This window comes from Acomys minous (genome assembly GCF_964271855.1).
Source record: "Acomys minous genome assembly, chromosome: 11".
In the NCBI taxonomy this organism is placed as follows: Eukaryota; Metazoa; Chordata; class Mammalia; order Rodentia; family Muridae; genus Acomys; species Acomys minous.
The window spans coordinates 101834079-101849985 of record NC_140492.1 but is presented as its reverse complement, the minus strand read 5'-3'; the positions used below and the strand labels follow the sequence as shown (position 1 = coordinate 101849985).

Here is a 15907-nt window from a genome sequence, read left to right as displayed (position 1 = left end):
TGAAAGTGATGTCTAACTGAGTGACAAAGTGACAATTATGGCAAGTTGTAAACTCACGGAAAATAACATAGCTGGAAAAGTGCATGATCTGTCCATCAGTAGGACCCAGTCCTGTCAGCACCTGCTGCACTTTGACAGCATGGTAGGGCTGAAGCTTGAAGCTCCTCTGTTTGCATTTTTCTTCTTCCTCCTTGGTGACCACCACTGTACTGTTGGTGTGTTCCATTCAGTAAAGATATTTTCATTATGTGAGTATGCATTAGTAAAATCATATTGCCTTGTAGTTCTGAAAGGTGCATTCTACTTTATTACAGTTTTGCAGCCTTTCATGTCTTGTCTTAGAAATAGTGATATGTACGATGTGGTTCATCTACTTTTTTATTTCTGTGAGATACTCAAGTTTCACTTCTTTACTACTTAGAAAGTGAGCACTTTTTGCTCCCTGGGTGCATTTTTATTTTCAGTGGGAAACTAGGTATATCATACTGATATCTTGAGGACTCCTCCTAAAGTTAAGAGCAAGTTTCCTGATTTGGACCTTTTCAGAAATCTCCTCGCTTTGCCCTTTGTTCTCATTTGACAAAAGGTTTAGTGCTGTGCAGTGACATCAGTGCTCTGTTTGCGCGCTCTATCTCTCTCGCGTGCTCTCTCTCTTCTCTCTTCTCTCTTCTCTCTTCTCTCTTCTCTCTCTCTCTCTCTCTCTCTCTCTCTCTTCTCTCTTCTTTCTCTCTCTCTCTTCTCTCTTCTCTCTCTCTCTTCTCTCTCTCTTTCTCTCTCTCCTCTCTCTCTCTCTCTTCTCTCTCTCTCCTCTCTCTCTCCTCTCTCCTCTCTCTCTCTCTTCTCTCTCTCTCTTCTCTCTCTCTCTTCTCTCTTCTCTCTCTCTCTTCTCTCTTCTCTCTTCTCTCTCTCTCTCCTCTCTCTCTCTTTCTTCTCTCTTCTCTCTCTCTCTCTCTCTCTCTCTTTCTCTCTCTCTCTCTCCTCTCTCTCCTCTCTCTCTCCTCTCTCTCTCCTCTCTCTCTCCTCTCTCTCTCCTCTCTCTCTCCTCTCTCCTCTCTCTGGCACGCCTGAGATCCTAGGCTCAATCCCTTCCCTGATTCAGCAAAGTGCAAAATGGAGATTTTATAGACAACCTTTCAGATTGACAGGAAAGTGGTTATTCTTGAATTTAAAACTCAATTAAGTCACAGCAAAGAACTTTTTGGTCATGAAAGTACAGAATAGTAGTATTGCTTAGATTTGCCTCTAGGGTAGGTTAAGAATTCTGTGCAGCACTTGGGAGGCAGAGGCAGGCGGATCTCTGTGAGTTTGAGCCCAGCCTGGTCTACAAATTGAGTCCAGGACAGCCAAGGCTACACAAAGAAATCCTGTCTTGAACAACCAACCAACCAAAAAACAAAACAAAAACAAAAAACAAAACCCGAAAAACAAAAAAATAAAACAAAATAAAAAACAAAAAAAGAAAATTCTATGCAGTTTCCAGATGTATGTATCAATTTCTTGCGTTTAAAAATAACTGATGTTAACCAGAATGCTAAGTTCTACATATGGTTTTGTATTCCTTGTAGTAGTGGTGTCTTAGGCTTATGACTTTTACATGTCCTTTATTATTTTGTAGTGGCTGTTAAGCTGTATTCATGCATTGTATAATGCCATTTTGGCCATTAACAGGCCGTGTACAGTGGTGGTTCCACCAGTGCTTGGTGCTGCCGTGTGTCTGTCTGTGTAAGTGCACTCTGCCCCACAGCTATGGCGTAGCCTAAATAGCACCTTTCTCAGGGCATAGCTTTGTAATTGTATTAGAAGAGCACCATTGTCTCAATACATATTTGCTACTTTATTACTTGTTAAAATATTCTGGTAAGGATATGGTGCTCATCTCTTAGAAAGGTATTTTAAATAATAAATTCCTTAATTTTTAAAATATTTTCCCTCAGATTCCCTTTTCCTGCGTACCAGTCACTATGAGGAGCATATAATTGATATAAATAGTGTTTGATAGCCTTAGCCATTAGTTGGTAACAGTAATGGTTTCTTAAATCTAAACAGGAAAATTAAACTAAAATCAAAATTTAATAAATTAGAGCAGAGGGTACTGCCGTATTTCTGTTAGAGTACATATATCTCATTTTCTTGTTTTATGTAATTTTTAAATAAAATATAAAACAGTGTTATTTAATGTTTTAAACTGAACCCTCAGTGATGTTAAAGTGCCACTTTACTGAAATGCTGCCTCCTTTTTAAAGTTGCCCTAGAAAGATCTAATTCATGATGAGTGTCTTAGTATCCCACCCCCTTAGGGTGTGTCCAGTTTTAATTTTTAATGAAGCAATGTCCCTAATGGTTATGTTACAATAGCACACAAGTAGATTTATTTACCTCGGATTTGAATCTTAGTTTCTGCAGTAGCGCTATTCAGTGCTCTGTGAGATAAGTGCAGTGGCCCATACATCTGGAACCCCAGTGCTGGCGGGAGGGAGGGATGGACACAGCTAAATCCCCGGTGCTCTTTGTCCAGTCAGTTGACACAACCCATGGCCTCCATGTTCACTGAGAGGCCCTGTCTCAAAACATAAGGTGGAATGCAACGGAGGAAGGCACCCAGGCTGATCTCAGGTACACATATGTGCATATACATACACGCACAAAATATGTATATATCCATACAGCACAGTTATATACAAGTTTTATGATATATAGAGAATATATTGAAACTGACAACAGTTTCATAATTTATAGTAAAAAAATTGAATTTTGAAAAATCCAAGATTTGAAATGGACTATTTTAAAAATATATTCTGTAGAGAAATGCTTTTGTTTCTAAATGCTAGTGCTGTTAACAGCAAACAGCAAAGAAATTGATTACTATAGTGTGTGGTGAATAATTAATCTACTTATTTCAATGCATCATTGCATCCAAATATACTTTTTATGTTATGAGTAATTTTATTTTGAAAATACATTTCAATAGAATTGTTCTATAAGCTTATCAATACTTTTATAGCCACAAGTACATATTTTTCATTATTTTCCATCTAAATAGCGTTTAATATATTTTAGAACTTAAATTTTGCAAGACTTAGTTTGGGGGTTAAGACGTTTATAAGCAAAATGGATGACTGCTTCCTCAACAAGTTGCGTTCGTAGACGTCATTGCTTTGGTTACACTGAGGTGCAGATTCTCAGTCTCAGAGCTCAGGTGGACTTCAGCATTCACTAGTTGTGAGTTTTCACTCAGTCCTGAGGCGAGTAATGGTTACCTGAGCTCACAGCTCTCCCACCTAGGCATTTACTTCAGTGTTCTCTACCCTACGCAGCCTGGTGTTGAGTTGCATTTCTCATCTGTCACATATTGGCTAATTGTGATTCTCTTTTGTTTGTTTGGTTTGTTTGGTTTGGTTTTCAAGACAGGGTTTCTCTGTGTAGACTTGGCTGACCTAGCCTCCCTTTGTAGACCAAGCTGGCCTCAAACCCACAGAGTTCCACCTCTGTGTCCCTGAGTGCTGGGATTACAGGCATGGGCCAGTGTGCCCGGCCTAATTGTCATTCTTTTAAACAGGAATCATAAGCCTTTTCTTTACTTATAGACGAAGCAACATGGATAGCAGTTGTTGGTAATCAGGTTCAGGAAAGATCTACAAGCATTTTATAATCCTTCTTTGACAAACCTGTGCTAATGCTCTTAAATACCTTGCTTCCAAAAGAAGCCTACTTCCTTCCCCGGTCAGCCCCCTCGGCTGAGTCCTGATGTGCTGTCTAGCATTGTGTTGGCTTCTCCCTGCTGATTAATTCTATTTCTCTCTGTTTCTAATGTGTGCATAAAATGTTGTAATAGTAATAGTCCTTGGTTATTTTTTTCTTTTTGTGAATTCTATTTAGCTTATATTCACAATTGTGCACATGTAGCATTCTAAATTAAAATTGCTTTTTCATTTAAAAACACTGTAGTTCAAAATACAAACCTATTTTGTTACATTCCAATTTTGGTTTATTAAAATCATCTCAATATACATTAATGCAGTGCGTTCAGAAGTTGACTTAGCAAGCCCGATTATGGTGTAAAAGCGTACGTAAATAAATAAATGACCAATATTACTAGAGGCTATAAGCAGCATGGCGGGAAAATGGAAGAACTCTTTTATCCTAGTTTTTAGAGGGCATCAGCAGCTTGCTTTTATGAAAAAGTAACAGCTAAATGCACTGCAAATAATTTGCAGTAATCCAGTTCAGTGATTCATGTGTCTGCTTTAATGGGTCATAATTCAGGGTAAAGTAACTGAGTGCAGTCAGAGTGCAGACACTGCCTATGCCAGGGACAGTATCTCTTCATAAAGCACACCTCAGGAGAAGCAGTTTGCCAGCCCCTAATACTCTCTGATGTTTTGATGTCCTGCATATTTTTCCGATTAAGTTTTGAGTGCCATGTTTTTAGTTGTATTTCCACATTCATTATTCTCACGTAGACCCTTCAGCGGGTTTGCCATATATGATTATTTTTTTAATGATGCCTTTCTTTCCACTTCAGCAGTTTAATAATCTAGCACATGGCTGCGTCTTGATGCTCAGCGTTCACCTCCCCAGCACAGAAGAGGACATGTGCGTTGGCTTCAGAATTCCATTTGCCACGTTAGAAATGCATATTCCCCATGGAACGACATTTGTTTGACATAACCATTCATTTTTATTACGTCTTTAAATATGTTTATCCAGAGTTATCAATAATCATAAATAACCGTATTTTCAACTTGTTCTTTTTTTTTTAACAGACAAAATTGCTTACCCAGTACATATTAAATCTCGGCAAATATGATCAAAACTACGACATCAGAGACCGCACAAGATTTATTAGACAGCTTATTGTTCCGAACGAGAAGAGTGGAGCTTTAAGTAAATATGCCAAAAAAATCTTCCTTGCACAGAAGCCTGCACCACTGCTAGAGTCTCCCTTTAAAGGTATCATCTGACACAGAACTGCAAAACACGTTATCTAAAAATGTATCAGTGTGCCCTATTGGAATTTATCTCTGAGAAGCATACCCAGCCTCCATGTCACTACATGAGAACAGTGTGCTTGCACCTGTTCATCTGCTCCGGGCAAGCGTTATTTTGTTAAAGTTTGTCTTTCTGCAGACCTTGTTCTCCTAAATAATTTCAGGTCCTGTAGTTTTTATTTTCATTAGGCAGTTTAACTGAACAGTAGATAAAATAGCTGTTGTGTTCTTGTAGACACAGGCTTTATTTCTGCTTTAATACTTTTATTTCCTGACACCTTAGTAGTAAGTTAGTAATTAAATATCCATATACATTAATGTCTGCATCTCTAGGAGAAATTATTTCATACAAACATCTTTTTATATTCAAGTTCATTTTTTAGAGAAGGAACTTGTGTTCTTTTCCCCAGCTTTTTTTTTTAAGGGACTAATTAAATATCTTATTAGTTAACAAGTAGCTATTATAGTTGGAATCACGTTGTTATATAGCTTGGCTTTCACATTGTTTCTTATTTAATTGTTATAAAATGGTAAATGCAACTCAGTTTGGTAAAAAACTATTGAAATTCTGAATGTGTTTGTGCCACAGCATGTATATGGATTGTTTAACTGCGCTGTCATTCCTAATATTCACAGTAAAGTAATTTTTAGAGAAGCTACATTTCAGAGCAACACCTCTAAATACACTGACTGATTAGCTTTTTTATTGACCGTTATGGGGGAGATTATTGTAATCTATGGGCTGAAATCAGTTTTCTGACCTATGAAGAGCTTCCTGGTTTATATTTATTCCTTGACATTTGTGGTAATATGCCAATTACCTTGAGCTCTGATTATGATTGTTATCTGTTATATACAGCTCATATTGTTTATTTTCTATTTTCCTCTATTTTTAATAGATAGGGATCATTTCCAGCTTGGCACCTTATCTCATACTCTGAACATTAAAGCGTCCGGGTACCTGGAATTATCTAATTGGCCAGAGGTGGCGCCTGACCCATCGGTTCGCAATGTAGAAGTAATAGAGTCAGTAAGTTGACCTTTCTCAGATTAATTTTGTTCTAGCAATGAGAGCTTCTGAGGTAACTACCTTTTTATATAAAAGCTTGTGGGCTGAAAACCGAACACTATTCTCTTGTTTTGAATGTAATGCGTTAGATATACCTTGCCTCAGAGGAACTAAATATTGTGGTTTTCCTTGCCGCTGTACGTGAACTGTTCTTTGCTTCAAGGAAATAGAGAATTGAATTCTCTGCGTCAGTGCCAGCCACATTTGTGCGGTTGCATTTGTAGCTGTGCAGATTCAATTTCTAAGGTATTTAGTTTCAATGGATTGAGCTTTTCTACTTTGTTAGAGATTCGTAAGCTTCCTGTCAGTGTTTTTATAAATAATTTTTGCTGTTCTTTTCCAGAAGAGAAAAACATGTACAAAATGTACTGGGTTTTCTGATGAGTCCTGTCTTAAGTGATGCTTAAAAAAAGCAGAGAGCATTGTGTACCAAAGATGACCTCATCAAGGTCACAAGTAAAATGAATAATACACTGTTTTCACATTTTTAAATAAAATGCCATATTAACTTTCCTAAATCTTTTCTTAAAGATGCTAGATAGTACGCTTATATAATTAATAATCTTTACTAATATCATTTATTATTTCATAAATAAGTTTGATAAAGATATTTTGCTTATACTTAGAAATTATGTGGAATATATTTCTTGCTTTTTAAGGTAGGAGTACTTTAAATGGAGCCATTGAGAATTAGATTCTTGATGGTTTCCTCATGTAAATTACACAGTGAGCTAGAATTCAGATGATCAGAGTCCTTTACCATTAACTCCTGTTGGAAAGCTGGGTAGCCGCCTTGTTCCCCTCCACATGCAAAGGGAGGAGATCGTCCTCATGTAACTATAACCCTTTAATGAGCATAGCCATGTGATATGATCCCCTGAGAAATGGTTTTCTTTTCACTATAAACTTACCCTGGCTGTGGAGCATGCTCGGCAGCAGGTGGTTAATAATAGCTCAGTTCAGAGCCCTGATGGTAGATGTGTGACAAACATCATTTTGTTTAAACCTCATAACGATAGTCTTTTTTTTTTTTTTTTTTTTTTTTTTTGTCTGAGACAGAGTTTCTTTGCGTAGCTATGGCTGTCCTGGAACCCTCTGTGTAGACCAGGCCAGCCTTAAACAGAGATCCGCCTGCCTCTTCCTCCCAGGGCTTGGGATTAAAGGCGTGCGCCATCACGTCAAGTTCAGTATTTACATTCGTAGGTGAAGAAAGCAAGGACTAGAAAGCCTAGATAAGTGCAAGTTCCCAGAGCTGCCACAGACCAGGCTTCCACTCCCTCTCTGCTGTCTGCTGCGCTCTGCCCATTCTTTCCTGTGTGTGAAGGAGAGGACGCCTGGGCTCGTTCACAGGTCCCAGTTGTTCTCTGCGCTGAGTGCCATCGTGTTTGTGGTAGAGCAAACTGTTGTGAACACTGGGGCTTGGGAGATGCTTCGGTAGGTAAAGTGCTTGCCAACCAAGCATGAGGACCCGAGTTTGATCCCCGGCACCCACATAGAAATCAAGCTGTTTTGGTGCACATCTGTAAACCCACACCAGTGAGGTGGAGACACGAGGCTCCTGCCATTCATGGCCAGCCCATCTGCCTGAATTGCTGAGTGGCAGGCTCAGTGACAGACCCTGTCCTGTTCATGAAGATACCCACCATTGACTGGCCTCCACAGTCAACCCCCACCCCATGACCACATAAAACACATGTGTTAAAAATAAAATGTAAGTGTGATGAATAAAAATTATGAAAACACATTGCATGACTGTTATCCTTGCAGCTAAGTTTGCCTGCTTTTCTCCCGCACATAAGCACTGCTGAGCACAGTTGCCACTGTCAGATGCCGGAAGAGGAAGCGAGTGCTCTTTGCTATGGTTCTTCTGCAGACGTCCTCCTCCCTGATAATTATGCTTGCTTGCTGACACGGTGCTGCCCTCTTTCTTGATTGGGTACACAATGCTCTGGCTCAAGTAGAAGGATCTCCTTACCATCCCCTCTCTTTCCTCTGAAAAGAGCTTATCTTCTCAGAAATTGATAGCAGTGCTATGTAGTGGAGTTTTCTCTCAGTAGTGTGCTTAGGCTGGCTGGCTGGCTGGTTCTGTTCTCATGTGTTGTAAGCATTAATCTTTCATAGGGACACTGCACAAGCAGTGTGTTTCCTTATCTTCATTTCAGTTGTCTTGTTCAACAGAGACAAATGGATTTATTTTTCTGACTGTATTTTTGAAGTTAATAATTAATAACTAATGAGGAATAATTATAGCTGATGGAACTAGGTTTAAAGGTGTTCATTTAAGACATAGCAAATAGATTCCTCCTTTGGTTTCTGAGATAGGGAGTTAAAATGTTCTACAAGGGATGTGGTGAAATATAAACAAACAAACACAGTGTAACTAGTAATTCAGAGATGCAGTCATAGCTGCAGAAAGTGTTGTTGAGATTATCCTTTTGCGCCCCTCCCTGGCCCCTCCCCCAAAGTCACTCCAGTGCATTATGTGCACATGATACACTGTATTGTTCTGGGCTTACTATCTAGTGATCCTCTAAGGTCAAATCTCATTAGTGTGAAATATACCTTAGGAAGAAAAATGGCCAAGGCTTCGATAATCTGACATTTTAATCAAAACAACAGAGCCTAGTCAGGTTGACACTAGCAGTCACTTTGAATTGCACACCACCATATCCAGGATATCAGATATAATGTATTTTTATGTTAAGTTACCAATAAATTTTGTGGCTTCTTTAGAGTTTTGTAGTTTAGATACAGAAAATTCTTTTTTTTTTTTTCCGGGTTACACAAATCCTGTCTTTTGCATATCAAGGACATTTTGCTTTATTAGCAAACAGTTATCAGGCCTTGGGGAGGACCTTAGCTTTCGCTTCTCTTAGTCTCCTCCCCTGTTCTTTCCTTCTCTTTGTTTGCTTACAGCGCTATAGGTGTCACACCAGAGTGAGAATCCAGCGGCGTTAGGCTTTGGGCCTTTAATGTATGAAGAGATGTGAATATGGACACTCATGTATTCAAATAATTTTTAGTTTTTGTGTTATTTTCCAATTAATAACTTTTTAGGATACTGGAGCGTCTCGTGAGCACTTGGTTTTTTTTTAGCATAACTATTTTTGTTGTTTGTATTCATATTTTAAAACATATTACTATTAGAGCCTGTGTCATGCTGTAAATTCCTTTTATATATACATATTAATATATGTATATTATGTATATTGTATACATGTATATTGCATACATAATATGTTAATATGTGTATATATTATACATGTATATGTATATACACATTCCAATGTGTACGGTAGCACACATTGGAAACTCAACTAAAAGTGTAATAAGTGAGTCTTAATCATTTTGACCTATTAAGAAATCTACAGTTTCCTGCTTTTTAGTAGAGAAGGTATGAAGTGTAATTTTTCCACAGTGAATCAAGGTTGCCATTATGACAGTTTTATAGTAAAGAGTTCTCCTAATGCCATGTTTAGTTACTACCAAAGAACATCATTTTCCTAAATGCAAACAAATACATTCTGAATATAGAATTGAAAGCTTTACGGTATAATAGGTCTAACTAATATTTATTGTGACAGACATACATGCGATGCGTCAGTGTACAGGTACAGAAGTTGCTGCTCTGGGGAAGTAAGAAATAAGTAAATCACACAGTGTATGAGAAGGTAGCTAATGCTGTTTCGTAAGGGAGTTGGAGTGGTGTTGAGGTGGAATAGCTGAGGGCCAGGCCCTGAGGCAGAGCAGGTCTCAGTCTTTGGAGGAGCAACAAGGTTGGCTCAGCAGAGTATGCAAAGGAAAAGAAAGTGAGCAGAGCAGCTTGTTGTGCTTGGCTAGGTAGACAGACTGTTGGAGACTTTGCCGTTTATCTGACTGTCATGGGAGCCACCAAGGTTTGAAACCAGAGAGTAGCTGGGCTGCCTCTCTAGCTGCTCTGTTCAGCAGGCTTTCGTTGGAGTCAGTGGAGAGGAGAAGCGAGTACCCAATTAGGAACCCCCTGCAGCAAGCTAGGTGCCCAGACCAGGGTGGGTAGGCTTGAAGCTGTGAGAAGGCAAGTCAGGCTTTGGCCTATCAAGAAGATGAGGCTCTTACTGCCAACACTCACTGTGGCCTGCTTGCTTTTACTCTGACTTAAGTGCCAAGCTGTGAGCTTATATTGTTGTTGGTTAAGTCTTCTGTGGACCAACAAACATAAATGTTTATTAGATAGTCTGGAAACATAGCATGAGTGATTTCACAGTGGGTTCTGAGTGAGAGTGTAGTTCTGTGGTTTAGACGTGGATGACTTTGCTGTGGGGACTTGTAGCGGCTGGTTTCTCTGTAGACGTGTCAAGCCTTTTCTGAGTTCACAGTGAACGTAAATGATTACATTTGCCAAGAGTCTGCATCCCATAGTAAGAATTCCTTAATGTTTACTTTGTTTATATAAACAGGCAAAGGAATGGACCCCAGTTGGAAAAACAAAGAAAGAAAAACCTGCTAAGAAATTTTACTCTGAATCTGAGGAGGAGGAGGAGGAAGAGGAGGAAGAGGACTCCTCTGATAGCAGCAGCGACAGTGGTGGGTTTTATAATTTATCAAGCTGTATTTCATACTATAGATTGCATATGGATGCCCCTTATCTTTCCTTTCTTTCACTCTCCAGTCTGTTATTAAATTTAAGATATCTCAGCATTTATTTATTTTTAGAGTTAGGAAGTTGAGAGCAGTATGCATAAAAAAAGCATGCTAGGCATGGATTCAGAGTCTGGCCTGCAGCAGTACCAACTAAATGAGGCACCTACTTTTCCATCTGATAGGTGAAGAGGAAGACTAAAGCACGCCTTCGATCCCAGCACTTGGGAGGCAGACACAGGCAGATTTCTTGAGTTCAAGGCCAGCCTGGTCTTCAGAGGGAATTTCAGGACAGTCAGGGTTACACAGAGAAACTCTATCTTAGGGAAAAAACAAAACAAAACATAAAACTTTATAACTAAAAATTTGCATATGATTTACATAAGTGAACATATGTTTGAATCACTTGTCAAAAGTGTAATATGTTGGCAGCTCTGGTCAAAGACTGTCACTACTTCCTAGTTATCCACTACTTTTTCACCTGCTCGATCAAAATCTTTGTAGTATTTAATAAATCAACCCCAATACATTATCTTCTTGTATAATAAGCCAAATACCTCAACCAAGAAAGTTAACATATAAAGTATATAACTTGAAGAGTAAAATTGTCTCTGTAGTTAATCATGCGCTTTATTTTACACCCTACATGTGTATCTCCATCCTGTTTGTTTACAAGCTCATGCTTGCTCCTAGATTATTATTGCTCAGTATCCATTTGAAGAAATTCCATTGGCACTGTGGCTATTTGTGAGCTTCCAAATGCATAGTAGTGAGCCCTGTGTGAGGGCTTCTGCTGTACCCCGAGAGGAAAAATAACTGCCTAATACGGGCTGGGCCTAGATTGCCCTTGACTCCCATGTGAAGACAGTGAGAGAGTGACTTTGCTACTGTAGCTTCCCTCTTCCCTCCTTGTTCTTTCTGTGAGGGGTGGATGGTGGATGGGTGAGTGTGGGTATGCCTGTGTGAGAGAGCATTCACCAGTGCACGCGCATGTGGAGGCCAGATGTCAGTATCTGATGTCTTTCTGTCACTAGGCATCTTATTTTCGTAAACTTTGTATGTGTGTGGGAGAGAGGCACAATGCATGGCTTGTGTGGAGATGAGAGGACAGCTTGAAGGCATCAGTTCTCTCCTCCTGCCATGTGGTTAAGGGATCAAACTCAGTTTAGCAGCAAGCACCACCTCTGCAGCCCTGCACATTGTTGTTAAGACAGTCTCTCCCTGAATCTAGAGCTCACTGTTTCTAATACACCCCCCTCCCGGCCACCTCCTTACCCTAACACCAGTTACAGAGATGCACACCACAGTGCATGGCTTTTCCATGGGCTGCGTACTGGGGAGCCAAGGACAGCTTCTCATGCTTAGGCCCCGAGTACCTCACCCACTGAACCATCTCCCAGCTGTGCAGCTTCTTGTTATTTCCAGTGTAAACCAGTTAGCTGACTCACTCTCTCTCTGTTCCTCCCCCCTCCCTCCTTCCCTCCCCCCCTTTCCTCAGTGTGTGTGTGTGTGTGTGTGTGTGTGTGTGTGTGTGTGTGTGTGTATGTTTGATTTCATAACAAATTCCAAGTGTCTCTGTTGAGAAGCTTTTTTTGGGTAAGTGCTGTGAAAGACGCCATGGTGAATGCCTTCCCAAGAACCAGTCCTGCTGTGTTCTAGTCAGGTGCACATATTTCCAGTCATGTACTTGTCACAACAGCTCTAAAGCATTTCCCTTGCTGAAAAGGAAACTGAGAACCAGAGGTTGCAGTCTTAGAGCTGGTAAGTGGCATGGCCAGGATTTGAACCTGGACATTGTCACAGGAGAACCCTGCCTCATACCCCACTCGGTGACAGTCCACAGGCTCCAGCTGTCCTGCCTGGGCAGTGCGATGTAGAAAGGAATCTTCCTGAAGCAGGCGTTGGAGCAGTGTTTAACTGCTGGCTGTTTGTACTGAGGACACTTCCCTGGGTTGGTGATGAACAGGGCTAGTGTTTGTCCTTTCCTTTGGTGTACAGTTCTGCATCTGTAATCGTTTGTAATAGTAAGAAATATGCTGCTTTTTAATGCACACACTGATATGTATGCATTTTGAAAGAAGAGCCCCCATGTAGCCCAGGCTGGCCTTGAACTCAAGCTTATCCACCATGCCTCATTCTCCTGAATGCTAGAATTACAAGTGTGCGCGGTCATGCCCAGCTCTTACTGCATCACTTCTGCAAGAGCACTAGTGGGCCATGTTGTCTCAGACTGGGAGATGCGAGGCTAGCAGATGTAAGTTGTAACTCTTCAGGAAAGGTTGCTTGCTGTTAATGAGTTTAGACGTTTATTGGGAATAGTTTAAAAGTTCTTTTCCCTTTCAAAATTGGTTCCTAGGAAGATCTAACCATTGCTTTATTTTTTACAAAATAAAAATTTCAGTAACAGGTAGCAGAGTTCAAAATTATTTCTTTCTTATATGACTCTTATGCATTCTTTTTTTTTTAAATGCATGTCCTGGCTAGCTGCTTTAGGTTCTCTAGTGGGCTTCCTTATACATGTCGTCTCTGTTGTACCCATTGTCAGGGCGTCTTCTGCCTATTTGCGTCCCTGGCACATCACCCTGTGGAACCCATGCCTCGGACCTGACAAGGTCCCTCCATGTCAGCAGTTCCTTTCCTCTGTCTCTGTGACAGTTACGGGCTCCTACATGTAATTAAATGGTTGTGAGTGAAAGAGCCGCTGGTCTGTCTTTCAGAGAGTGGGTCTGGAAGTGAGAGTGGAGGCACAGGCAGTAGCAGTGAGGACAGCAGCGAGGACTCCTCCAGTGGACAAGAGAGCGAGACCGGAAGTGAGGCAGAAGCTGAACGTAAGACGGTGTCCAAGAAGAACTCCAAAACCAAGAGGAAAAGGTGAGACATTGCCTCAGTTGCCCTCAGGAAGTCTCCGGCAGTTACTATTTCTCCTTAATTCTCAGAGGTAGAAAATGCCTGTATATTTCCTCCAAAACAGACGTTTAGCCTTGACCTAACTATGCTTAGGTTTTATTTTGAACTTGAACAGATCTTAGGGTACATTGCCAAACTTGGTATCACCTTGGAAGGCTGCCTTAAGTGACCAAGTAGTAGGGATGAAACACTTAATTACCTTTTGTGGCAATTTTGCTGAGGGCTAAATTTAATCCTTCAGCACGTTGCCATTATGTAACTAAGACAATTGATTTTTCTAAATAATGTTACATTAAAAAGATTATGATCCAGATATCAGAGTCAAAGGCTGTGAAGGAAGACGGTCAGGAGACACGGAAGGTTTAGTGCTTTTCAAGAGGTGTCATTATCAACAGCGTCCTCCGTGTTAAAGCATCGGGAGGATTGTGAGTAATTGGGGCTAATACCTTGCGTTGTGTGGCTCTGCTCTCCCCACTGCTGTCAGAGTGGCCTCGGCTGACTCCCTGGCCCTTCTCGGGGCCTGCTGCCCGCTCCCTTGATGAGCTTGCAGCTTGGGCTCAGTCGTGGCTGACAGCACTGATTGGGCGCAGTACGCTCTCTGCTCCTTTTATTACAGACAGTAATTAAAGCAGCTCGCCCTGCCACTTCCATAACAAACACAGCATAATGCCCTAATTATGACTTTATTAATTTAAGTCAGGATTTAATGATTTTAAAAGTGATTTATATTGTTTTTCCTGTTCAGAACAAATGAAATCTGTAGGTTAAATTAATACAGGCTTTTCATCATTGCAAAGTTAAAAACCTAGTTACCAGTAAATTCTTCTCATTAGGTTAACATCTGAAACTCTAAGCAGTAAGGTAAACAATAATTACCATCAGAATTGAGTGATGCATAATAAAATAACACTTTTGCCTTTAAAAATCCTATCTGCAGTGCCAGGAGTGAAGTTTCCTTAGCATAGCTACCTTGTTTCAGGAAGGCGCCTTGGCTTGTCGTCGCCTGGCATTTGAGGACCCTGTGCTTGGCTCTCACATCAGACTAGCTGTGATGATCTGGTTCAGGGGGAAGTGCCTGTTCTAGAAAGGGAACATGTTCATCAGCACAGCAGAGTTTCCTCAGGTGGCAGAAGGCAGCTTGGTATATGCTTTTAACCGCATATTAGTTTCATTTTTCATTTCTTCAGAAATGTTTTTGTTAAATTTTTATTTATGTTTGAATTGTTATACCAAAGTGTAGCACAAAGACATTCTAGGCCCTTTTATTTGTAGGTACAGGTTTTAAGCATTGAGTTGGGATAATATTTATTGCTATTATTTTATAGGAGAGAAAACAACATATTTTTTCATCTTCAAATATAATTACACGTGCTCTGAGATGTTGCCATTGCTCCATTTTTAATAAACAGCAATCATATTTCCTCCACAAAAATCAATTCTGATAACTATTGATTCTTCTTCCCTTGCCACTCTCCCTTCTCCTGTGCCTTGTAGCCCATCTCCTAGAGTTTGTTTGCTATTTGCCAGCACATTCTAACGTCTTTGATAATCTTTAAGTATCTTCAGAAACTGCTTTTTAGTAGTGACAAGTGTTTGTTAATAAATTTGAATTTTACATCCCAAGGTATCTTCATGGGTGACACAGTAGTATAGTAAAGTGGAGATTGGACCTTGGAAGGAAACAGATTTGAAATCAGTGTTCATGATTCCCTCTTCTGCTAGCATGTCCTTAAAGTTATTTAACCTCAAATGTTGGCTTCTTTATTATAAGTGGGTTAATAATATACCCAGGAAGAGAGCATCTGCCGTAGATTCCTGGAATGAAATGCCTGAGTTATTGCTTGTTGTAAGCTGTCAGGTGGGTGCTTCGGACTGAACTCAGGGTCTTCTCTAAGAGCTCTAAGCACTCGCAACTGCTGAGCTAGCTCTCTAGGCCCCAAGCTAGATTTTTAAAAGAGCAGGCATGTGTGCATACATGCATGTACACACGCGAAGCACACACAGTGAAAGGAGCTAGACGTTCCATTTTGGGGAAAGTCTCAGCACCTCCAGGCACTTTGTCCATCTCCGTGCTTTTTGCTCTCTTTGGGGAATATATCTGAGTTGCCCATGCACCTCACTTCTGTTCTCAAGTTACGTCCTTTTCTCAAGAAGATTCATAATCTTCTGGTAGGTGTCCCTTTGAGTGTTCTCTCAAAACACCTGCACTGTGTCTTGTCACTGCCATGATATCTGTATGCTCCAGTGCACCACTGACACTGTACGTTAACATACAGGTCACCTTTATCTTTAGTACCTAGCATGGGGCTAACAAGTTTCTAATAAA

The 15907-nt window shown here is 40.3% G+C and overlaps 1 protein-coding gene across 2 annotated transcripts in view; it reads left to right on the top strand.

Annotated features, from left to right (window-relative positions):
* Positions 1 to 15907, top strand: part of AP3B1 (adaptor related protein complex 3 subunit beta 1) — a 208584-nt gene that overhangs the window by 114955 nt on the left and 77722 nt on the right. For both annotated transcript variants that reach the window (XM_084800657.1, XM_084800656.1), the window contains exons 16-19: positions 4764 to 4950; positions 5888 to 6018; positions 10494 to 10620; positions 13392 to 13545. In XM_084800657.1, coding sequence (XP_084656783.1) covers positions 4764 to 4950; positions 5888 to 6018; positions 10494 to 10620; positions 13392 to 13545 — 599 coding nt within the window. The remainder of the gene's footprint in view (positions 1 to 4763; positions 4951 to 5887; positions 6019 to 10493; positions 10621 to 13391; positions 13546 to 15907) is intronic.